Below are 27,504 nucleotides of genomic sequence, written 5' to 3'. Positions count from 1 at the left end.
TAGGGGAGAGGAGTTTCAGCTCTTATCGTGTATATATCTATTTTGTCAGTGATCATATTACTATTATTGTTCGTGTATTTGCATTTCGGTGTTATTCATTATTATTTTAATAGTGGCAAGTTGTAAAAAGTTTATTCATATAATTATTTTTCTTATTTTGGTGTTGGAAAGTTTAATTATAATTATAAAAATCGTTCAAGTGTTTCTATACCCGGCATATCGACTACAATACATTCAGTGCTTATTTTATTTGAACAGTATATACAGCGTGCAGTGTTGGTATCAGTGTAATAATTATACATAAAGGACTGAAACAGATATATTATATTTTTTTCTGATAAAATGTTTTTTTATATATGTAAACTGTTGTGGTGTACTGCACATCACCATTTCTTAGCCTTTGTCACCAAGGTTAGGTACACTTCACAGTTTGGCATCCTGGTTTGACAGTTAAGTATAAGAATTTTGCCCTGGTCAAATTACGGGGTTACATATAATATATATATATATAACTGTCACATATTATCATCGATCAAAAAAATCTTCCAAAAACAAAAGAGAGAGAGAGAGAAAGTACTGTATGTGTGCGCGCGAGAGCACCGCCCTCTCTCTCTCTCTCAAACACACACCAGATTCCGTAGGGAAAATTACATACGCCTGCCATGTACTTAAAGGTGACATACCGTTACGCCACTGCGAGCGCTCTACTCTCTCTCTCTCTCTCTCAGGAGGGGAGAGGAAATGTCGCAGTTACAACAGTGCACCACAAACCGCTCAGACGAAATCTATTTATGGATTGATTTCATGATGGGGAATATAAATTCGATGTTGTATTTCTGGGTGACTGATAAAGACTATGTTAATTGTTAAGCTATCAATCTTCGCAACGTACAGAAACTATCTGGGAAGTCTATTAAGGCTCGGTGGAATTATCCAATATATTAAGGTCAATATTACATTCGATGGTTTACGTCCTTACCTTTATAACTTGCTTTAAAAGTTATATATAGGCTATATATTATATATATATATATATATATATATATATATATATATATATATATATATATATATGTATATATATATATATATATATATATATATATATATATATATATAAAATCAGATACACATATATATACACATATTTAGTGTATATATATATACATATATATACAAATTTATATTATATTCATATATTTACAGTATATATACGTATATGTATGTAAATTTTTATGTAATACATATATACTATATATTGTAAGCTTGCACATAGCAAATAGAGAGCGAGAGAGAGAGAGAGAGAATTTAAAGAAGCCCTCCCACCACTCCATCCACAAAAGGATTCAGGCCCTTTTAGCCCCATTTAGGCCAGAAACCTCTAATCAAAAAAATTCTATTTTCGCTCCCATCCTTCCCATCAGGATGGGAAGACCTCTTCTCTTCTCTTTTCCGCACTCCTTATTTCCTTCCCTCCCACCTCACTCACCCTTCCCCTAAAATAACTTTTCCCTCTTTTTATTATTAACTTTTACGCTAACTTCACACACACACATATACACACACACATCGCCTTCCGTCCACAATTAGATTTCCTCTCTCTCTCATAAAATAACTTTTTCCATTTTTTATCATTATAATTTACGATTTCACCCACACACACCACCTTCCTTCCATCCACAATTAGATTTCTCTCTCTCTCTCTCTCTCTCTCTCTCTCTCTCCTCCTCCTCCTCCTCCTCCTAAGGGTGCAGGTGGCTGAAAAAGACAAGAGGACGTCGAGTGCGTATTTGAGGTGCCCTGCCAAGTCGTAAAATAATGATGACGACAATAATACCCACAATTCGTGTGGTACATGAATGCCATGGGCTAGTCTATTTTTTGCACGCGATCACATGGTCTACGATAGTCTACGAGTCACCAAGTTCGCTCGTTTCAAACCTCTTCATATTCACACGATACATAGGATGATGAGACACTAACAAAACTGAATACAAATGAAAGCATAAGCATAGCAATATGCAAATAATTATGAAGACAGTAGCATTAGTGGTAGTAGCAGTAAATTATTTCTTCATGAATATTCCTATGGCAACGGTATTCCTGTTCTTGGAAAACTGTAACTGTAGGCAAAATCAACTTGATATCCCACCCGCTTTGTATAAATAACGGCATAACGGTACACTACGATCAACAGATGAAAATGTAAAATAGACACAAACATACATTATATAAATATACATATATAATATATATATATATAGTTTACATATTAAGAGACCAATCTGATATTTTCACAAATTTAAACGACAGGAAACTGAATCAATCTTTAACTAAGCAATGCGAGAAAAGAATATTAACGACGACTTACGTATAAATCTAATTGTGATAATACTATTAACTACCAGCAGCCTACTATGGCATTACGGAACATATGTTTTCAATTATGTTACTTTTGTATAATAACTCAAAGGCCAAGAGAACATTTGAACACTGTGCCTAAGTGAATTAACTCGATTTCAGATGGTACGATTTCCACACCCAAATTCTACAGAAACACTGTTGTAGCTAAGTGTACTCAAAAGGGGATGATTTAAGCACACAATATGTAAATCATTAAAAGTAGTGATATTTGAGTTATATATGAAAAATAAATACTTCACTGGACTTGGGATAACGCTTGGCATTCGATTTCAGAACAGCCATATGTGCACTTAAGAGTTAATGACAGTACACTTGGCTGAGAGAGAGAGAGAGAGGGAGAGAGGAAGGAATACCCGGGAGCCAAGGAAATGACAGCAACTTCCCACAACGGAACTGAAGAAGAGGAGAAGAAAGAAAGGGAGGAGGGGGAGGAGGGTGGAGGAGATTGAGGAGGAGCCGGCTGCGCTGAGACTAAAGCTTTGTCTTCTCTCTCTCTCTCTCTCTCCTCTCTCACTCTCACCCTCAACTGTGCACCCAACCTACTTTGCTCAACACGCCGCTTCTAACCAACTTCCTGTCGTTCGCTGTATGTAGACGTCGAATCTCACGAGAAGTCGGGGGCGACAATCGCTTCAATTCCGCAAAATGGACGATTTCCTAAATCATCTTTTCAAGTTACCGACAACTTGCTACGACTCTCGAACCCTCCTTTCGATGCTTCACGTGTTCGTGAATCACGAAAATGCGCCCAAAAAGGAACAAGAACTCGGAGCTAAAAATAAAAGCAGAAAACTCCACTTTCCTCCGAATCACTGTCTCCCTGCAATGAGGCATAGTTGCACGAACAGCCCACACACACACACACACACACACACACACACACACACACACACACACACATTACCATAACGAAAAGGTCATTTTCCATCACACAATACGTCAGAGCATTCACGCAGCCCCATTTTTTCCAGTGACCACCAACGCAGAAGCATCGTACGTCAGCGGGATTCCACTTAAAGGCAGATTGAAGCATACGACGAAGAGCAGGAAGGAGGCATTTGCTAAAACAAACAATAATAAATATACAGTTCGACCGTTTGATCTTTCGTCTTCCTACGCTTAACCTTCAACCTTCATTTTGTTCGGCCGCTTTTGCAGAATTATGAATCTTTCTATCTTTCCCTTTTTCCGAGAAGCGATGAGTCGTTACAGTTGGGAAATGTGACAAGTGATTACGTGAACACACCCATCTACACACACACACACACACCCCACGATGCGTCACACACACACGAACAGAGAGAGAGAGAGAGAGAGAGAGAGAGAGAGAGAGAGAGAGAGAGAGAGAGAGAGAGAGAGAACAAAAACATGATGAAAATTGGGAGTATTTTATAATTACCACAAATCAACTTCGGCTATATTTCTTTAATACATCCCAACAAGGTAACACAACAGCGAGAGAGAGAGAGAGAGAGAGAGAGAGAGAGAGAGAGAGAGAGAGAGAGAGAGAGAGAGAGAGAGAGAGGGGGGGGGTTCTAGAATTTTCGACAGAACAAAAACATGAAGAACACTGGGAGTATATTACAATTACCACAGATCAACTTCGGCTACATTTTTTTAATACACCCCGACAAGGTAACACAACAGAGAGAGAGAGAGAGAGAGAGAGAGAGAGAGAGAGAGAGAGAGCGACCAAACTTCTCGACAGTACAAAAACATGAAGAACATTGAGAGTATATTACAATTACCACAGATCAACTTCGGCTATATTTCTTTAATACACCCCGACAAGGTAACACAACACAGAGAGAGAGAGAGAGAGAGAGAGAGAGAGAGAGAAGAGAGAGACAGAGAGAGAAAACGGAAGTGGAGGTAGCGGGAAGCTGGTTATTATAGTGGAGGCCACAGCATCACCACCACCAGCACACACACTCTCCCCCCCTAGGTCCCCCGAGTTCACACACATACACATTCTCTCATTCACAATTTTTCCCATTCATTTGTTCATTCATAAGAATTTTCTTCAAATCGTTTCTGAACTTCTTTATTCCTTATAGTATGTAGCTTGATAATTCGCCTTTCTATTCCAGACAGGGCGCACTTAAGTAAAGAAATCCTCTACTACATTAATAGATCTTATACTTTATTACTACTTCTATATGAGACGTTGACATTAATAGTTGTCCTTTCAATACTTTATTACTATTACTACTTCTATATGAGACGTATACATTTATAGTTTTTTTTTTCAAAATCAAATACTTTATTACTACTTCTATAAGAGACATATACATTAATAGTTTTTTTAAACCAAATACAAAATACCTAATTACTACTTCTGTATGAGGCGTCAGAACAGACAAATTTCACATAATAATGACTTTGATAGTTTAGGCAGGAAAGCCAGCAATAAGATCAAAACAACGCAAACACAAGCATTAACTAGTTTCTGCAGCTTCTCTTCAGTATCACCAGTGAGGACTGTCTCATCTGCCAACATCAGATACTGCACAACCCATTCACAGCTCATTTTCTCATTCAATAACTTTGCACTTACATATGTCTGCCTTGCTTTCCTTGCCTCACTCCATAAATAAGATATCAGAAAGCAACGAAACATAATATACAATTCTCTGTGACCCCTTTCACTTCAAAACATACTTTACGACTTTTATACTTATCCCAACACATTTTGCTTCTGTCACAAAAAGTTAAATCACACTCAACAACTTATCTTCAAAACAAACACTTACTAACACACCCTCTTCCTTGTTTGAACCCACACTATTTTGCCAATGCCAGACCTCTGTTACTTTCTCGATCAAATCCTGAGTATATTTAATAATGCCATGCCACTATCATTCTTTCAGGCGTCTACATAACGGCTGTTTTATACATTACATAGCAATCTCATCTATTCCTTTGGAGTTTTTCCTTCGTCGAGATTTACCTTATAAACAATCGTCAGCTCCTCAATCACACAATTATCGCAGAAACGCAGCATCTCACCTGGAATTCCGTGAAATTCTGATGTCTTTCCATTTCTTCAACCTCCTGTTATTCTGTTTACGTACTCAAGTCTTTCAAAAGCATTCTCAAACTTACACTTGTCCATCCCACACTTTTCATTTTTCATTCAATTCTACATTTCTTATAACTTGCACATTCAACAATTATTCAAAATATTCACCACATCTACCAGGACTACATTCTCTTCACACCTCACGCTTCCCATATTTCATTATCAGGGACATTTTTTAAATTAACTTTTCTCTCTTGTTTTACTTCCCTGGACTTATCCCTTGTCGATTTACACACACACACACACACACACACACACACACACACACACACACACACACACATATATATATATATATATATATATATATATATATATATATATATATATATATATATATATATATATATATATATATATATATATATATATATCACCACAGGTGAAAAAGTAATAAGTGTGGTGACGTATGATTCGAATCATATATATAACTCTATCAACTTCCAAACATTCTTCTTCCGACAATGATCTCATACTGAAGCTATTACCAACGTTACTTGATAAAATCGTTTATTCCTATGCCCTTTTCACTCACTTTGATTTCAATATATTCGTACAGATTTAGACTATGATCAATATTTTCCCCAAGAGGTTACTGAGCTATGAACCTTATTAGCTGTCATATTAAAAACAAAATTCCGTAACACTGCTAAGAAATAAACATCCTACAAGAAGAAACAAACATTATCCATAATCGTCCAACCTGGCAACCTCACTGCCCTGATAAAACACTGACAGAAATACTTCCTGGCATTTCTTAAGTGACAATATCTACTAGAAAATGTGTTAAACCAAAGAGCAGTGGGTTTACGGCAGACGAACGACACTCGCTGGGTGTAATCGACACCGGGAAAACACACCAGCTGGCAAGTAACAACAGCTCCTCTCTCTCTCTCTCTCTCTCGCAACACCCACTACATTATGTAAGTGACGCTAAGCTTCTGTGGAGTGCACCAGCCTATTTACTGGCAATAAAACAGCCACGGTTCTCTCTCTCTCTCTCTCCCCAAAACTGCAACATAGGTCTTTGCATTGTTGGTATATTTAGTCTCTCTCTCTCACTCCTAACATAGGTTTTTGCATTGCTGATATTTTACTCTCTCTCTCCAAACATAAGACTTTACATTGTTGATATTTTTAGTCATCTCTCTCTCTCTCTCTCCCCTAAAATAGGTCTTTGCACTGCTGATAATTTTAGTCTCTCTCTCTCTCTCTCTCTCTCTCTCTCTCTCTCTCTCTCTCTCTCTCTCTCTCTCTCTCTCTCTCTCTCTCATATCAAATCACTGGTCTATGGCTGTTTCGCACGTCGTCTCTTTGGCATGTGAAGTGCTATCAAGAACCACCTTTGAAAGAGAACGTTATTTGACATCACGTGAAGCAGCGTGTGTGTGTGTGTGTTAGAGACCAACTGGCGTGAACATTATTTATCTGGAATAGCAAGGACTAGCCCAGTGACCTAGTGTGATCTGAGCCAGGGCAAAAGAACATGCAGTATCTTCCTAGTAACTTACGCTGCTACTACCAGCAAGCTCCTTTCGTGACAGGCAGGCTTCGCATTGCTCAGGTTCGGGCAAACCTACCTCTCTCTCTCTCTCTCTCTCTCTCTCTCTCTCTCTCTCTCTCTCTCTCTCTCTGGGAGCTCATCAAAATTCTTAAGCCAACTGCAGCTTGCATGCTACGCATACCTCCACCTCTCTCCCACCGTAATCGAACTTCCACGATATCAGTACATACGTATTACTATCTGGCAACATTTCCAATATATTCAATATTTCTTCCTATACTCGCGGCTGTCAGTTACCTTCGTGTATTAATTCCCAAGCCCACAGCTGTGTCAGCCATTACCCTATGGCCTTCTTCAAGACTATACACTACACCTACATAAGAACTACATACCAATCTACAGGTGAGTACAACTAGCAACTGACTGAGAAACAAGAAACTTCTCTCTCTCTCTCTCTCTCTCTCTCTCTCTCTCTCTCTCTCTCTCTCTCTCTCTATATATATATATATATATATATATATATATATATATATATATATATATATATATATATATATATATATATATATATATATATATATATATATATATATATAGCCAACAAGTAAAAAAGAAGCCTTTAACGTTTAAGAGACAGGAGGGCACTCCTCACTTCCCTCCCTCCCTTCCCCCACCCCCTCGGCTAACTGCAGCTTTGAAGGGCATTCATTGCACATGCACTGGAACCGAGAGAGAGAGAGAGAGAGAGAGAGAGAGAGAGAGAGAGAAGGGCAGTGTGTGGGGATCTACGAAGAGTCGAAGGAAGAGGAGGGAGGGGAGGGGAGGAGAGGGGGAAGTCACCCCCATGACCTTGTTTTTTGTACCCTGACTGAGGTCGGTGACTCCTGCTGCACTCAAGAAAGAAAAGAATCTTGGGTTGCAGCTTCGAGTACTGATGTCACTCCTGCTGTTTTGCGCGAGAGGATTCTCAGTGATGCTGCTGCGGAACTATCTCGTAGAATGGTCGTTAGGTGCAGCAGTGTTCCTTCTTCGGAATCACAGACAGAAATCCTACGTTTCAGAATTTCAGCTTCTGGGCTTTCAGACAGGAAACAGGGAATATGGAGGGCAACTTGAGTCGACTGTTTAGCTGCTAAGGAAATTTCACTTCCAAGAAAACTACCACAAATAACAACGTGAATGCAAGCTAAACTCACGAAGTTCAATTTCCCATACTCATAATACTGTCAACTGATTGTTCCCAATGTCAAACTGATTTCATAGTTCTGCTGCTAATGAAAATTCATTCCCAAGAAGACTAAATAAACAACAATATGAATTCCAACTAAATATACGAGGTACAATTTCCCATAAGTCTTAATACTGTTAACTCACTGTCCTCAGAGTCAACTTGATTTCACAGTTCTGCAATTATAGAAAATTAATTTCCAAGAAAACTAGACAAACAGCAATTTGAATACTACTAAACATACGATCATTTATATATAGGCCTATATATATATATATATATATATATATATCACACATTACCACAGGTGAAAAATAAGAAACGGGGTGTAGGTCCTGACCGGTTTCCACTTTATTTCCAAGCCAATGGCTTGGAAATAAAGTCGAAACCGGTCAGGACCTACACCCCGTTTCTTATTTTTCACCTGTGGTAATGTGTGATAAATGAATCACGTACAAAAGTGATAATAATCATATATATATATATATATATATATATATATATATATATATATATATATATATATATATATATAATATATAAAAGGCAAAACCTGACTCAATAATCAAGCGACCTCTTATATAAAAATTAATATCGCAATATCCCCAATTACGCACTTCAACACCGCCCCCCCCCGCCTCCCAGATGATGAATGAATGACATCAAATGATGATGATTATGACTGCGGGTTATTTTTGCACGACGGCCCACAGCAATAATCTCCTCCTCCTCCTCCTCCTCCAAGAGTCAAGTCAGCCGGTTGCGTCTCGAGCGTTCCCCGTATCCTTATTATCCTGCGAACGCACACATCCTTCCCTGGAGTATTCTGCTCCTTGTCCCTACTCCCGGGGGCGTTCGTCGTACATCGACACCAAGTCCATGACTCTCTCTCTCTCTCTCTCTCTCTCTCTCTCTCTCTCTCTCTCTCCTGCCGCTGTTAGTGGCCAAGAATGACCTTGTCCTTGAACGCGGAGGCGTCACATTAAACTCCCCCTTCCCCTCCCCTAACCTACGTACTTACCAATCTACCTAACCCACCCACATCCTCCTCCTCCTCCTCCACCCCAATTCGCATTCACCCCCACCCAACAAATTACCCCCTTCCACTATTCCCCACCACTAACCACCACCCATGAACCAGCACACCCACCTCACTACCAATCTGGACATCAACCTAAACCTCTCTTCTTCTTGTGGTGCTGCTGCTAGCACCGCCGCCCACCCCTCCCCCGCCCCAATGTTTCGTTCCCTCCTGACTCTAAAAGAGGAATCTGCTTCACTGCTATTTTTCTCTACGTCCTCCTTTTAACTTAGCCCATGACCCTCCCGCCTTGCCCCCACCCCCGCCTCGCCATTCCATTCCCGGTACCCCAAGTGCAATACCATTTAAGACAGAGCTGAGACTATTTATACATTAACCTCATTACAGTGAACGACTGCCATAATCACATTACACCCCTCGCTGCCACAGCTGCACACAGATACGCAGTCTCTCTCTCTCTCTCTCTCTCTCTCTCTCTCTCTCTCTCTCTCTCTCTCTCTCTCTCTCTCTCTTACATCGATCTACAGCAAGACCCAAAAGTTATCCGATATCGCATGTAGCAACACCATCATCTCCACCAGAGACCAGCTGACGACTGAGCAGTGAGCACGACAATTCTTTAAATAAAAACAAAATCGACTGTGAATCGTTACGTTCTAAATTTATGGCAGAATCTACATAAATCTTTCATGCACTACACAAGCAAGCATTTGGATCTAAGGCTTGGTAGTGACAAGAGCATCCAGAAAGTGTGAAGAATTCGAGATGTTAAAGAGGGCATTGTGGCTATTTACAATTAGGCTACAAAGAAACATGGATGTAAGGAAGTCTTGAAAATGGAGGCTCGTATATGAGAGTTGAACGGTGTGCCTAAATCAGACTCAAAAAAAGAAAAACATATGATCTAAAAAACATACCAATACAGACAACGACTCTACAAATTATCGAAACATTTCTACTATAACTGTCACAAATGTTCATGTATTAGATATGGAAAAATTAACATTGAATGTCAAGACTATATTACCAGTACCTAGGTATGTTTCCCACTCTTTAAAAAAAGAACACTTCCATAATGGTTTTAAACGCTAATGTTACATGCCCACGAATCTCGTACAGAATCAAACACCTACACTAGGTATTTTTTTTTAATAAAGTTCCCCTTGGTATACTACGCTAACAAGTGACCAAAGAATAATATATCCTATTATGGTTACCTAAATAAATTACGGTCATCTGCACACTACAGGAAATGTGGTAGGGTTGGCAAGCTTTAAACAACTAGAGAGAGAGAGAGAGAGAGAGAGAGAGAGAGAGAGAGAGAGAGAGAGAGAGAGAGAGAATGGCCTGGCCTTGTGGCTTCATTGAAAGAGGGTTGCTGATGGGGTATACACTTATGAAGCGGGCATGAACATACATACGTGCATACACACAGACAGCTATAGTACAAGTGTATATTGTTCGACAGAAACTCGCTCACGATCCTTCTAAAAGAGAGAGAGAGAGAGAGAGAGAGAGAGAGAGAGAGAGAGAGAGAGAGAGAGAGAGAGAGAGAGTGGAACCTCTGAAACAATAACGTCTAGTATACTGAAAACCAGAAATTGAACGGAAAAACAAAAACCAAACCAAAAACCATAACTATTATATTCCTGAGGGTACGAGAAGCAGAAACCCGTCTGTCATTGACTTACAGGTAAGAGGTCATGAGATTAAATGACATAACCCATCCGTTATGCAGGTTTCAGACCCTGACAAGAAAAATTCCTCGACGAGAGAGAGAGAGAGAGAGAGAGAGAGAGAGAGAGAGAGAGAGAGAGAGAGAGAGAGAGAGAGAGAGAGAGAGAGAGAGAGAGAGAGAGAGAGAGAATTATAAACTGAAACTACCAATGCACATTGAGCTCCACTTAAAGAGAGAGAGAGAGAGAGAGAGAGAGAGAGAGAGAGAGAGAGAGCGAAATTCTAAAAACTGAAATTACACTGACAGTCAACGGGGGAATGACAACACGTGGCAAAAACACGCAACAAAATCTTGACACAAACGTCAAATCCCTCTGCAACAAAATCCCCTAAAAGAAATACCCTAATACGTTCGTCCACGAACGTACTACACACGTTCGTACGTTCCCGTATGCACAGAACCATGGACCAAAACAGCTGCAACTCGGCAGATTTCTATTGGTGCATCCAACTACTCATCTCCTGCCAGTGACATTTAAATATCATGGCTACTACTGCTGGGACCTTTAAAATCGCATACCACGACCATTCTTTTAAAAGGATGTCGATGCTTTTCAAGTTTAAAAGCAATCTAATTTATTACCGAGAGTGTTTCTGTAACTCCGGTGCCATTAAACCAAAATGGGCACCGGATAGGATTGGTTTGTTTACCGGCTTCACCCCCCAAAAGATTAAAAGAAAAAAAAAAAATGAATAAAGATATTCCGCGCACCTTATTAGGACACACTAGAGACCTCCAGCTTCCTCCCTCCCTCCCTCCCTCCCCAACATTCTCTAAGTTTGCATCACAAAAGACTCTGAACAAGTACATCCTTGGACATCCTAAAGACGACGACGACGAGAGAGAGAGAGAGAGAGAGAGAGAGAGAGAGAGAGAGAGAGAGAGAGAGAGAGAGAGAGAGAGAGAGGACTAAGGTCATCGACATGACTGGCCAGGGCAGTCCCCTCCACCAAACTCTTCCCCAACCCCCAACGCAAAAGCCCCCAGCCCACTATCTCCTCCCTTATTCCCCCTTTCCTCCCCGAGACCTCCAAACCAACAAGGCCTCCCCACCAGAGTCATCCTCGTCTGGTCGTCACAATTTACATCCTCACCCAAGCTCAAAGAATGCGCCTCCCTTTCCACCCTTCTCAGACATTCCTTCCGAAGGGTTTCCCCCTCTCGCGCCCACACACACACACACACACACGAGTTAGGAGAAAGATTCCTCTCCTTAGCGATAAACAAAAATCCGTGCTACGTTCCCCACTGCTTGAATAGAACAGAATATGTAGATTTAGGTCCAATGCCAAGCTCTGGGACCTACGAGGTCATCCAGCGCTGAAATTAAAATTGAGAGTACGAGGTTTACAGGGTGCAACCTTCGCAAACTATGAAGTAACGCTAGGAGGGGGTGTATAGCAAGATGGAAGACAGAGAATATGAAAGGAAGTGCAGTCAAAGGAATGAAAGGGGTTGTAGCTAAGGGCCGAAGGGACGCTGCAAACAACGTTAAGTAATGCCTACAGTGCATCGCGTGAGGTGCATCGACGGCAATACCCCCCAACGGAATTCACAGGAAGAAAGCGATGGTCTACTATTCAGCTGCAATTCATTCATTCCCAAACACAGGTTACAACCGACGAAATTTGTATTGATCACACCGAACGGCTTTTGCTAATAAACCTGCGTGAAATCTAACACATACCATGCACGCTACTACCCAGATTTCCGGAGATTCAATTTCACGATAACTACGTCTGTCACAAAATCAGAACCTTATGGACAGACACATGGAAGACAGAATGCTATGACAGTAATACAAAAAGTAATTCCCACTCGATATCTCCCTCATTTTTTTTTTTTAATATTACTAGATGCCATACAAAAATTCATGGGATGCTTCTCTCTCTCCCTTTACTTTATTAATATTACTACTGGCCATTCCAAACACGTAATATTAGACTATTTCAAGAAGGATTTACTGATTTTGTAAAATGCAAAAGTCTGCAAAATAAAATTCTCATATTATCAAAAGGACAGGCCTTTGCACCACTGCAAACGTTTGCAGGATATAATTCTCCTGTTATTAAGAGGACAGGCTTATGTACACTGCAAACGTTTGTAGACTATCATTCTCCTGTTATTAAAAGGACAGGCTTACGTATACTATACACGTTTAACGGATATGATTCTCTGTTATTAAAAGGACAGGCTTACGTATACTATAAACGTTTGACGGATATGATTCTTCTGTTATTAAAAGGACAGGCTTATGTACCACTGCAAACGTTTGTAGAATACCATTCTTATGTTATTAAAAGGTCAAGCTTACGTGTACTATACACGTTTAAAGGATACAGCCTAATCCTCCTGTTATTAAAATGAGAGGCTTCTGTATACTGCCAAAGTTTGTGGGATATAATTCTCCAGTTGTTTATAGGACAGCTTGTGCATACTGCAAACGTATGCAGGATCTAATTCTCCTGTTATTGAAAGGACAGGCCTACGCGCCACTGCAAACGTTTGTAGGATATCATTCTCCTGTTATTAAAAGGGCTGGCCCATCTACCTCTGCAACCGTTTGTAGGAAGCAATTCTCCTGTTACTATAAGGCGAATCCATGGCGTAAGAATGATTTATCCCAAGGCTAATCTCATTCAAATCCTAAAATAATAGTGACTTGTGACCAGGGCTATGCCATCTCCCTCTGAAAAGAGGATTCCACAGAGTCTATTTTCGTTTCACAGCAAATGCTAATAAAGACGCATTACATCACTCGTTTCCATGTGCTATAGGTAGTGGCGGCGGTGGTGCTGGCCTTGTGACGTCAATTCCCTCGACCCACTGATAAAGGCTCAAGATTGTAGAGAACCGGTCTCACTTTAAATATACTCTCTCTCTCTCTCTCTCTCTCTCTCTCTCAGTAACGTAGATACATACGAAAAATAGTTATTCCTAGACTGATAACCAAAGGCCAAAGCTATCACCAACAAGGTAAAGGCACATGAACATAAATATATATCACACACAATTTAATATAACATACATATACATATATATATATATATATATATATATATATATATATATATAATATATTTATTATATATATAGATAGATAGATAGATAGATACACATTACACACACATATATATAGGCCTATATATAATGCAACTATTTGTAATCACTAGAGCAAACCACACAAATAGATTAAAATCACACAAGATAAACTCACTGATCATCAATTATCTATCTACCCAAATGCAATAATAATACAAGGGAAAGAACGTGAGCCAGTGCACTTGACAATAACCAATACCAAAGCCTAACCAAACGAAGTCGCCGAAAATATACCAGACATGACCCAATTAACAATACCCACTAGACGCTTAACAAAAAGTAAAAAAAGAAAAAAAAAAGAAAAAAAATTAATTCTAATCTGATGCCAAGCAGACGCCACCAGGGGCAACACCACGGCTTATATATCCCCTTCCATTCGAGCAAGGCTGATTCTCAGAAAATTTGCTACAAGGTTGAACACCACCAAGGATAATCATCTCGAATGCCAACGATGCTCGCACTCGAGAGAAGAGATGACCTAGATAGCTGAGTGTGTGTGTGTGTGTGTGTGTGTGTGTGTGCCCGAGTGCCCGGGTTAGGCTGGCTGGGGTTTGGGGGCACGTATGTGTGCCAAGTACTGGTGCCCCGAGTCCATCATCACAACAACAACGCATTAATGCGATCTAACGAAGATCGTGTAAAAACTCCCACACAAGGACCGAAACTTATAAAAAAAAAAAATAATAAAAAAAAATAAAGTGCGCAACCTTGAGACATAAAATGTATGATCATTTCCCAAGCTTCAAGATCTAGCAAAGTCGCCTCTCAAATTGTAAACAACGAATCACAATAAGAATTTAACCTTAAAAATCGCCAAGATACAGATTTACACCCAGACAGAAACAGATTTCGTACTGTTCCCAAATCCCATGGTCTGCTATAACGCACCAAAAATGTTCTCAGTACACAATACCCAAGTTCACGCAACAAAGACACGACACACACAAAGCTGATCTTAAGTTGAACCTCCCATCATATAAGAACAAAGAAGTGAGAACAGCACTTGGAAGGTAGGGGACAGTAAAGGGGAAAATAAAGAGAAGACCTGATAAAAATGAGCACATACACACACACACAATCAATGGTGCCTCGACTTCCTACTACTATTTGTAGCGACACACCACCACCGCCTTTTCCTAGGATGCGAGAGAGAGAGAGAGAGAGAGAGAGAGAGAGAGAGAGAGAGAGAGAGAGAGAGAGAGAGAGAGAAACAGGTCAAGGTCGGTTAATCTGAGCTGGCAACCAGCTGACACTCAATGCCGGCTGCCAAAGATAGCTGGTATTTCTCTTTCTCCCTCTCTCAATAGCATATATATATATATATATATATATATATATATATATATATATATTTATATATATAATTGTCTACACACACACACACCGAGACTGCCTCTTCAAAGCAAACAAAATTCAATTTCCTGTACACCTGCCCACAACTCAACTTTTTCCACCCACATCATAATTATAACAAAAGCCACGAATATTTCGTACGGCAAATCCCTTTCACCTACCAAACCTATCACTAGAATGAAATGAACTTCTAGTCTCATGCCATCTTTACACCTGATGATATCCTTACATATCCTGCGTACGTAATCCCTCACTATTAATTTTCCAAACTCGACGGATTTCATGAAAAGAAATACTATAAGATTTCACTGGAAAGGACACTTAAAATGAACGTGAAAATACATCTTTCGTTGCGCGTGATTAAAATGACAAAATAAGCATGAGTGGTTGCAAGTGACACGGCCATTTTAAACACACGTTAGTCTGGCACTTCGCAAAGACTCACAACTTGAAAGTGTCTGATTACAAAAAGTCATAACCTCAGCACGACAGCAAACTCACAAGTAATTACTTGCATGTTCATTTGTGTCCTAAAACGGTTTTAAATACAAGTTTTCTTTTTCAATTAGAGCAATGCACTTTCTCTCTCTCTCTCTCCACAATATATATATATATATATATATATATATATATATATATATATATATATATATATATATATATATATATATATATACACACATACATATTATACTAATACTGTATATACACACATTTAACACATATGTGTATATTACAGTATATATATAACACACATATGTAATTATATAATCAACGTGTGCCGGTGTGAATCCAGCTGACCAATCCGCAAGCACATACGCAAGCACCTCACTACCACTTCCAAATACAAGCGTGATAAACACGAAACAAAATGTGCAGGAATGGACTCAAAACGAACCAAGGACATTCACCTGCCCAGATTCTTCAGGGGATCGTTCGGGTTAAGCTTCGCAACCTTGATACTTATTTTCAACTCTGCCGTGGTACGCACTGATGGCTTCAGTAACACGTAGGCGAACAGCTGGTAGATTATTAATAGGGGAAACAGTGTGGTAAATTACTGACAAGGAAAGCTAAATATTCCGTCTGACCCAGAACTGGATTAGGGAGGAGATGGTTCGCAACCCCGTTTCACCTTCAGCCAAAAGTGAAGCAAAAGTCTCTGTTCTTAAAATCAAAATTTGGTGCGAAAGCGAATTTCACTTAATAATAAAACAAAATTATCCACATACACTAAGTATTATAGGAAAATACTCAACATATCGTGAATATTTTTCAGGAAAATATTCAAAATATCCTGTATATTACAATGAAAAATATTCAACATATTCTTAATATTACAGGAAAATATTCAACATATCCTGACTACTATAGGAAAATATTAAACATGTCCTGAATATTATAGGAAAATATTCAACATACATGAATATTATTACAGGAAAATATTCAGCATACTGTGAATATATTGGAAAATATTCAACATCCTGAATATTATAAGGGAAAATATTCAACACATCCTGATTATAGGAAAGTATTAAACATATCCTGAATATTATACAGGAAAATATTCAACATATACTGATTATAGGAAAGCATTCATCATATCCTGAATATCATACAGGGAAATATTCAACATATCCTGAATATTATACAGGGAAATATTCAACATATCCTGATTATTGCAATGGAAAATACTCAAAACAGTCTAATCTTTATAAGGGAAAACATATTGCCAACCATGGGGTATGCTTTCAGCTTCAGTATCAAATCATTTAAGACTCTTAAAGGTGTTGCATTACATAAGAAATTCATATTTCATAAACTACAACAACAGCAATAATAATAATAATAATAATAATAATAATAATAATAATAATAATAATAACAAGTACATTCAGCTGACAACAAACAAACGAACACTAATGATACTGAATGGCAGACAAAGCGAAATTGCAATACAATATATGAAATATATGAGCAACAAGCATGAAATACTAATATCACTCAACTTTGATTGTTGCCCTAGATAAACCCAGATGACCTACTTCCGTCGACTGCCACGCATTGAAACTGAATTCCTTTTTCGATTTTATAAGGAATGGAGATAATTTATTTTAGCTGAATAACATTTTGAAGATGTGATGCATCTTCTGTACTGGACTGTTCATAAGATTATCAACTCTCGATCAGGCTTTCAACTATTTAACTCTGGTTACATCTCCCATGGAACATTTAACCAACGCGAGAGAAATAGCCAATGCATATTTGAGACCTCTCATTCGAATACGACTTAGACTAACTTACATCTTTATACATCTGGTCATTGGTAAGTTTCAGAGGCAGGAGATCTTTGAAGATTTGTGGAAGTGAAAGCAAAAGAAAGATATGACTGGCGTTATTTTTACGTAAGCACTTAGCTAGCCTGGCATGACGCTTACTGCGATAATAACAATTACCTAATTTGCAACCATCCACGAATTCCAGAATAAAAAAAAAATATTCTGAATTCTGAAATGGATTTTATGTCTCTCATGAAGAATATGCAAATGAAATTAACGATACATTCAAGGCTAAGACAAGGCAACTCTTGATTCAATGTCTCCTGATCAGATGCAAACCACATTCCACTGGATGAAACACTATTACGTACTTTACGTGCCCTTGGAATTCGACACCCCTGGCCTTTCCGTGCGCACGCGTGCCCAAGAGAACACTTCGTCACAAGGGTGGTTATGAGAGGGTACGGGTAAGTAATTAAGTGATACCGAGCAGTAAACATCTCATTATTATCTTTATTTTAAAGTGTACTGTAGTATCGGGTGTGAATAGGCTATACAAGAATATATGAATCAATAAAGGGGAAAATAAGCTTATAAAACTTTCGCAATTATCAACAATAACACCAACATCATTCTGTGATCACCACAGCAATAATAACCAACCGTCCACTAAAAGTTTGTTAGGAAAAAAAAATAAATAACCACATCAACGAAGTTGAATTTTTAAAACCTGATCCTGGATTTCTGAGCAACCTCTCTCTCCCCCGTCTACCCAACCCCAAGATCCCCTCACCCCACCCCTCCCAGTTAACCTCACCAGCAACCCCAAAACCCTACATGACCGCCTGTGGCAGTTGGACCGCAAACCAAACTTGCTGGATGTACTTGTATGCAAGAAATATTAAATTCATGACCTTAACCAGAGGCTCCAAGGTTATAAGGCTTATATAAATAGGAAAATATCATGCTGGGTTGACAGCAAAGCTTCACGTCACCAAAAGCCGCCACGCACAGGAAAATTCAGCACCAAAAATATACAAAAACAAGTGCCAACACCTCTCTTAAAAAGGACTGAGTTGCCAGCTACCGCTTTTTTTCTCTCTCTCACCCGGGCTCGGAAGGTACGATCGGGATGGGAAGGCCCTCGCAAATAACACACGTAACGACTGGCAATACTGTTACATCCAGCCTAACCCCGTTATTTACAGCGTTATGGAGAGACTGAACCTGAAGACAGTTTCCTCAGGAACTCGGTAAACTATACATCCACTTTTTAATAGCATAGCGGGCAATATGGGCAACCTATCTCGAAAAGTGGATGAATGTGTGAACACATTTTGCCCGACGATCGTAATACCCGGAGAGTGCTTTTCCCTCCCGGCAATCTAAAAGACAGACAGTTGCAACGTTGCCACGTCTAAGGGAAGATTTAAATCAATCGGGAGTCCCTCTTTGGTATTCCAAGGGTTCAAGCTTTCAAAATTAAACCGAAATCAAATGCGTCTGATCGAAGAGTCTCTCGCCAAAGTCGCCTAATGTATTGTGGGTCATACAACGGTGTTTTTGGCGAACGAATGAAGCAGCAAGAGGAGAGAGAGAGAGAGAGAGAGAGAGAGAGAGAGAGAGAGAGAGAGAGAGGGTCCTTAGGTAAAACCACCCTAACCTCCTCCTCCCCTCCCCCCTCATCCTCCTCCTCCTACTCCTCTTGGTGTCAGGTACAGTCTACACTTCCCCTAAATTCAGTTTGAATATCGCATGAACTTACGTTGAAATACTGCGTATTAAAATGCTGACCTAAACTGTTTCTGTGTGTGTGTGTGTGTGTGTATTATCACAACTTTCTGTGAGTGTATCTCGGCTTAACGAGTAACCTCCCAATGATTAGATAAAGTGTTATCTTACACCGCACCGATCCTGTAACTGTTTAAGTTTAATTCTTCACAACTGGGGCACAAAATGGGAAAAATAAAAAAATTACTGGATAACATCGGCGAGATTTCAAATGACACACAAACTCTCACTTGACAAAGTTGCAGGTGTAGAGCGGAGTAAGCTTAGTGACAACAGTTATGTAGGCTGTGTACAGAAGAACATTTATCTGGGGTTCATGCTATATATATATATATATATATATATATATATATATATATATATATATATATATATATATATATATACAATAATAATAATAACATAGCTATCTGTCCACACACACACACACACATATATATATACATACATACATACATACATACATACATAGACAGAGCTATATTATTATTATTATTATTATTATTATTATTATTATTATATTATTCAGAAGATGAACTGAACCCTATACATATGAAACAAACCCACCACCAAAGGGGCCAATGACTTGAAATTCAAGCGTCCAAAGAATATTATTAAGGCGTTCATTGGAAAGAAGTGACAGAACGTACAGGGAAATACAGAAAGATCACTTATCAAAAAATAATAAATTAACAAAAACTAGATATAGTTATTTCCCACGTTCCCGGGACTTCTGACGGCGGACATCATTAACCGTGCATGAGGGGATAATTAACAGTTATTCGACCCAGAAAAACAAGCATCTGTCATTAAAAAACAATGCTGCGGAACCCGTTACTTTGCCTTTCCCATAACACTGCTGTGGCAGTCACCACAACCCAGATGCCAGTGCCTTCGTTTTGCGTCTTTTTCAAATCTGGCACTTTTGAATTGACAACATCGAACGATAGATACGTCCAGGAACTCAAATTAACATTTTGGGTCGAGGTAACCGTAACCAAATTTCAGCAAGACAACCCTAAAACCCTAGAGAGAGAGAGAGAGAGAGAGAGAGAGAGAGAGAGAGAGAGAGAGAGAGAGAGAGAGAGAGAGAGCGGAGGATAATCAAATAATCATAGTCAGTTTATACGCTTGGATTACCCGTAACCGAAATTTCAACACGACAACGAGAGAGAGAGAGAGAGAGAGAGAGAGAGAGAGAGAGAGAGAGAGAGAGAGAGAGAGAGAGAGGAAAATCAAATGACTAGTCAGTTTATAAGCTTGGATTAACCGTAACCGAAATTTCGGCAAGACAACCCCAGAGAGAGAGAGAGAGAGAGAGAGAGAGAGAGAGAGAGAGAGAGAGAGAGAGAGTCAAATAACCAGTCGGTTGATGAGATAAGCTATTTATTAATAAAGCTGCCCAGAAAATACCCCGAACGCACACAAGATCCAGAGTCCACACCACGCCTTGACCCATTAACCCCAAAATTAAATCTGTGATCACGTGATGTCACTGATGCCCAAACGGTGTTACACTTCTTTCATATTACAATTTGACAGTTTCTCTCGATTCTGGCCGTCGTTCAACTTCGGATGTTTCACGACTGATGTGAAGGAAACAAAAACGTGTTCGATGCGATGTTAGTCTAGGATTCAAATTGGAAGTAGTGTGTGTGTGTGTGTGTGTGTGTGTGTGTGTGTGTGTGTGTGTGTGTGTGTTTAATGATGGCTTTGTTTGTGATTGTCTACTTGTGTGATACTCTTGCCAAATTCTCCAAAAACACTTAACGCTAATCTACGATTCAACTAGAAAATACTGTGTGTGTGTGTGTGTGTTTGTGTGTGAACTGATGGCTTTGTTTGTGTTTAGCCTATCGATTTTGTGTAAAACTCTTCCCAAATTCTCCAAAACAGCTGCAATGCAAAGGAAAATTAAACGTGGCTTTTGAAACACTCCACGATTCTTGAAAAGAAGCAAATGTTCATTCACTCTATCAGTGACAATATTAGGCCTATATCTAACTGGGACTGCGTTATGTTTATTCACTAGAATCTATCAATGGCAATATTAGGCCTATATCTCACTGTGACTGCGTTAGTTATTAGGCCTATATCTAACTGTGAATGCGTTAGTTTTTGCTGCTATTTAAATATTCATTCACCCTATCAATGAAAATATTAGGTCTATATCTAACTGTGACTGGTTAGTTTTTGCTGCTACTTAAATATTTTATTCACTCCACCAGTGAAAACATTAGGCATAGGCTATATCTAACACACTGTGATAGCGAACGGGAAAACCTCCCAAGTCACATGGTTTAAAACGCGGAAAGCACAAACACACACACACACACACAAACACCAGCTACGTTATTTTCTTCTTCTGTGTCATTTTCGATGTTTCTGGAAAGTGACTTTCCCTACGGTACACTTTGACGCCATAATTACGCAGCATGAGACACTCATCATGGTACATCTCCGACGCAGGAACTCACATTGTCAACTGCAGTAACATAGAAACGAAAGCATACACTTAAACACAGTATCATAATAGAGAGAGAGAGAGAGAGAGAGAGAGAGAGAGAGAGAGAGAGAGAGAGAGTCATAATGCTGTTACATCACGCAGCAATGCAAAAAGAATAGGACAAGCCCAATGATAACAATAAAACGTAAGTTAATCAACTTAGAGAGAGAGAGAGAGAGAGAGAGAGAGAGAGAGAGAGAGAGAGAGAGAGAGAATCACAATGCTGTTAGATCATGTAGCAACTCAAGAAGAATTGGACAAGCCCAATGATGTCCACAGAGGTTACTCATCCTGGAGAGAGAGAGAGAGAGAGAGAGAGAGAGAGAGAGAGAGAGAGAGAGAGAGAGAGAGAGAGAAATTCCCATCTATCTCATCACGGTAAATCGGATCAAGGCGAATCCAAACGCCAATCAAAAACGAAGAAAAAATAGACATTACAGCCAGGATACACTTACTAATGGTAACGGTGGGAAGAGGGGGGGGGAGTGTTAGGCGATGGCTAGGATGGGGGCGGGGGGAGGGAGGGGGTACCTTGACCCATCCCATTCTCCACGATCTCACGTGACCATTATTAAGCCAGTTAGTCAGTCCCGTACTCCAAAGACGTTTCTATGATTCTTTCTTCTGCCCCAAAATCACGTACAGAAAGTCATCTCACGTCCGTCATAAGACCCAACAACCAGATCGAGATATAGTATAACATTCGTGTACCTAGGACTATATATATATATATATATATATATATATATATATATATATATATATATATATATATATATATATATATATATACATATATACACAAAAAAGAACAACTTGAGGGCGACATCTCAGGCATTTGCATTGGGTTTATTGCTATCGTTTCAAGGCCTAGCATCATTGTCAAAGCTCTAAAAATATGCATATACGCAAGACACGGACTTAAAAACAATATATTAAAACAATTATACAAATATATTAAAAACAATTATAAACTATTCTTTATTACACACACACATCTATATAAATACACAGGCTATGTATGTATGCACGTGTATTGGGAAGATGAGGAAATAGGCAAACCACAAACTGTCAACACACATAATTTTCAGGGATTAGAAACCATCTATAATCCAACAGGACATCTCACGAACGGATAAAACAAAGTTACTCAACGAATCAAACCTTGCGCATATTTATTTCTTTTTCTTTTCCAGCGAGCGAGAGAGCGAGGCCTCAACAAAGTTCAACATGAGCTCCATGCAAAAATGAACACACACACACACACACACGAGTAACCTGTATGCGCTTTCACTAACGGCGAGACTGGGGAAAACGAATGCAGGAGGCAAGTCTGGATTGAGCAGTTCCTCCTCTCTTCTTCTCCCTCTTCTTCTTCTTCTTGGCTTTTTGCCGCTAGACCAACGTCTGCTGGAATGCAATTATTAAACGCGTGTGAAGGACCTCAGGTGTGCCTTGCCATGCAAAAGTGCACGTAATGCGCTAACCCAAGGGCAACAGCAGAAGTACTGAAATGCCTGAAGATTTTACTAATGAGCCTAAAATATCCGCCATTGGGATCTGAATCGACTGGCTCTCTAGGCGCCGCCCTGCCATGTGTAGCACAGCAGCACCTACTCTGGATATCCAAAGGACAGCTAAGAGAGGTAGACTGATACTTTTGAAGTACCTTACATCGAAGAATTGCCTTTTTAGAAGTATTCCTTGAGCTGTCTACGTATCTAATCACTTTTTTTTTATTTCATTTGTTTCCGTATTATTAAAACTAGCAAACATGAACTAATGGCTGTAAAAAGTTGAAGTACGTTAATCTTACAGGTAAAATTGCAACACTGAAATATATGCAAATTGCAAAAAGTTTACATAAAATATCAATTATGTGTCGTATGATCTCACTTTATATTCGTCAGAACCAAGCAAATGAATACTTCTCTACAAAAAGATTACAATATAAAAAATTTTTTTTACAAATTATTTCACTCTCAGGTCGGGTATTTTCAGAAGTACCTCATGAATAGAGGAACATCATCAAATTCCCTTTAACAGTTCTAAAGGCACTCAGACTGATATAGGTGAAGAATAACCAACTTCACTGGAGGTCAATACTGCCTTAAACTGGAAAACTGCAGTATCTGCATAATTTTCGAAATTGAGATATGCCACCTATTGGGCCCTTACTGCAGTTTCAGAATGATTCTCCAATGCTTTCCACGACTATTTAGGGGGTCCTATTTGCAGTATCTGCAAAATCAGTAGTAAGGCAAGAGGAAACTGCTGTAGCTACCATTTATTTTTGTTTTGTATTCTGTTGATAGTGCAGTCCTCCATTTTAGGGCCGAATACCAATGTTCACCTAGAAACAAACAAACTGCAAACTTGCTAAGGAGAACCCCTGTACTATATAGAGGTGGATAATTCCCGAATCAATATCCAGAACTGCACGTGAGAAAGATGGAAGTCTTACTCGTGACTCCTTCTACTGAAGAAGGGTTTGAGCTTAACCTAATTACAACCTGATTCTATTTTTACCTAAGATGGAAACTCATTTTTCAGGAGACTGTCACTGCTAGTGAAATTTTAGTATACCTTCCACATACACGCATACACACACGCGCGCGCGCATTTATGTATTACAGAAGCAACCACAAATGTCAACTAGTTAGTATACAATTCATATAATTTAATTTACATATAACTATTACCACTCTAAAATAAACATGCGACTACTTCATGACTAAGACTATTGGAACGCAGGATTTTACATACCAAGAAGGGCACGCATCCCCGAAAAAATGCCAATTATTTAAGAATATATTGGCACACAATTAACATGAAACAAGGGACTGTCTCCCGTACTGTACGTGTATGTGCCATAAAGCCAGTAAATTCTAAGTTGGCCCCATCACACAGTGCTTTCACATTGTGCATTCCATGCAAGCAGAGAAAAAAGAAGGAAAGAATAAACTGGTAACGGTTTAAGCTTTCGAGACGGCATGACCTTTCTCACAGTTAAGGAGAGAGAGAGAGAGAGAGAGAGAGAGAGAGAGAGAGAGAGAGAGAGAGAGAGAGAGAGCATTAAACTTACATGATCTACTACTCCAAAATCAATAGAATGAAACCCCAAAGATCAGGTATGCAACATGTAACGGGATCTCATGGAATGTAACGTGGGAATGTGAATAATTAACACGAAGAAATGCTTACGAGTTATTGTCAAATACGAATATATTCTTCTTCTTCTTCTTCTTTATAAGTCTAGACTACAGTGCATTCTGACGCCTACAGACACGTAATGCAAGCACGTACGGACAACCGAAAACCTTTAGACCTACAAATCAATCTAACCCAAATGGTTTACTTAGCAACTAATGAAACCTCACTCCCAAACGAAAAGATAAAACGTGCAGACAACGACAGCAGGAGGAAAAGGCAGCAGAAGCAGTATAGAGAAGCAGCAGCAGTGACTGCAGCTGCACATGGCAGGACACGCGTGGCCCGTGACGTCATCTCCCCGGCAACTCGGCCACATCCGGTCCCTTAACTCCAGCGCAACGTTGCCACATCTACCCCATCGAAACTGAGACGAGACAGAGAGAAAGAGCGGCGTTGCGAGATCTGGAATCTCAGCTGGGTACTTCTTGGGGCCCCTATGGAATCGATGGAGGAGCCGACGAGGAAGATGGACGGACAATGCTTACAGTACCGAGACAAAACGGATACTACGCATACACGTTCGTATACTCCTACTATAAAACTCTACATATATATATTACACATTGCAAATACTGTACACGTTCACACTTTATCTGAGCAAGTAGCTGCAATTATGACAACTTTTGACGATTCACCGGCAAGAGGACGCTACTAATATCTTGAAGAAAATCACGTAGAGCATCTCTCTCTCTCTCTCTCTCTCTCTCTCTCTCTCTCTCTCTCTCTCTCTCTCTCATGAGTGGTTATAATGCTTGTCTGAAAATGCACCTTATATAGTATTAACTGCAGAGCGAGGAATCACACTGAATTACAATCACAACATAAAATGCTAAAGATATCTCTCAAGTGCATAAGTACCCTGGTAAGAACAATTTAAAATAACCCCTGACACCATCACATGACAAGGACACTGACTACATCAATAAATGATGACACTGTCAACCACCGTGTGGAGTCGAGTCAGAAATATGCAGCCAACATACCGTACAGCAATTTAAATTCAAAATAAACAAGTATGACTGCCGGGGTGAGTCTTCTTCGATACCTGGGGTCACACTGACTGATGAATATACTACACCAGAAAATTATTTCACCATTTTAAACTTGTTGCCAATGACGTGACACTGGGAAACATTCCTTTAAATGTGAATTTCTTAAAAGCGAATAATGCCAGTTGTCCTGACAATAACAATAATAATAATTATAAAAATAATAATAGAAAATGATAGTGAATTCATGAGTTCAAATTCCCACCACAAGAACAAACCAATATACACATGTTACGAATCTGTTGTTCTTCAGTATAATGCACAATCAATAATGAGGCACATTACAGTACATAACAAATACGGAAATTCTATTCAGAGAAGACTGGCTCAATATTCTGAAAACTGCTAAAAAGGAACGATATTTCGTAATGAATAACAGAAGTGGAAAAACTGTACCACTTCATACAAAGGCAATGAAGTTCCCTCAGTACAATGACCCTTTGTAATGATCATTGCAGCATATTTCCTTTCAATACCTAGACAGAAATTTCAATGTCTGGCTTCCATGGCAAGATCAATACCAAATATTGCTTGTTTCCAGCCGCGAAGGAAAAAAAAAAGAAGGTGGTTATTCATAAGGAATGATGCTATATAACCTGACGAAGTTGGGAATAAACAATGGCTAAATGCCAAAGGTGAATGACTGTTCATGAGGGTCGCACCTTGCTTCGAAGGTACATCAACGTAGGTGTGAGGATAAGAGAGAGAGAGAGAGAGAGAGAGAGAGAGAGAGAGAGAGGGGATGATGTGTATGTGTGTGTGTATGTACGTGAGTGTGTGTGTGTGTGTGTGTGTGTGTGTGCGCATAAGGCGGGCGTTCCCCCGATGTGTGTGCCTGTGTAGCGGCCTTGAAGCCTTTGCTGGCATGGCCGTCGAACTAAAGCCACCACTACCACCTCCACCACCAACCACCACCATGCCTCTCCATCTTCCTCATCACTATCACCATCATCATCACCCATTTCTCCCTCTTTATTCCTTTCGCATCCCTTTACACCACCAATTCATTCAGCCTCCCTTACACAACAACATCGGTCTATTGCGTGATGTGTAAGTCTACGAGTGCAGAACCCAAAAAGCTTTCAAGTCAGCCAGCGTCTTTGCTATATACATAACGTGTACACACACACACACACACACACACACACACACACACACACACACACACACACACACACCCCTGAGTGTAATCA

At 39.5% G+C, this 27,504-nt stretch overlaps 1 protein-coding gene across 1 annotated transcript in view; it reads right to left on the bottom strand.

Annotated features, from left to right (window-relative positions):
• Positions 1-27,273, bottom strand: part of LOC136847999 (uncharacterized) — an 80,334-nt gene extending 53,061 nt beyond the window's left edge. The window contains exon 1 of the mRNA XM_067120010.1: positions 27,147-27,273. Coding sequence (XP_066976111.1) covers positions 27,147-27,273 — 127 coding nt within the window. The remainder of the gene's footprint in view (positions 1-27,146) is intronic.
• Between the last annotated feature and the right edge of the window lie 231 nt (positions 27,274-27,504).

The sequence above is a fragment of the Macrobrachium rosenbergii genome, chromosome 18 (assembly GCF_040412425.1).
Source record: "Macrobrachium rosenbergii isolate ZJJX-2024 chromosome 18, ASM4041242v1, whole genome shotgun sequence".
NCBI lineage: Eukaryota > Metazoa > Arthropoda > Malacostraca > Decapoda > Palaemonidae > Macrobrachium > Macrobrachium rosenbergii.
This window is presented reverse-complemented; position numbering and strand designations above follow the sequence as displayed.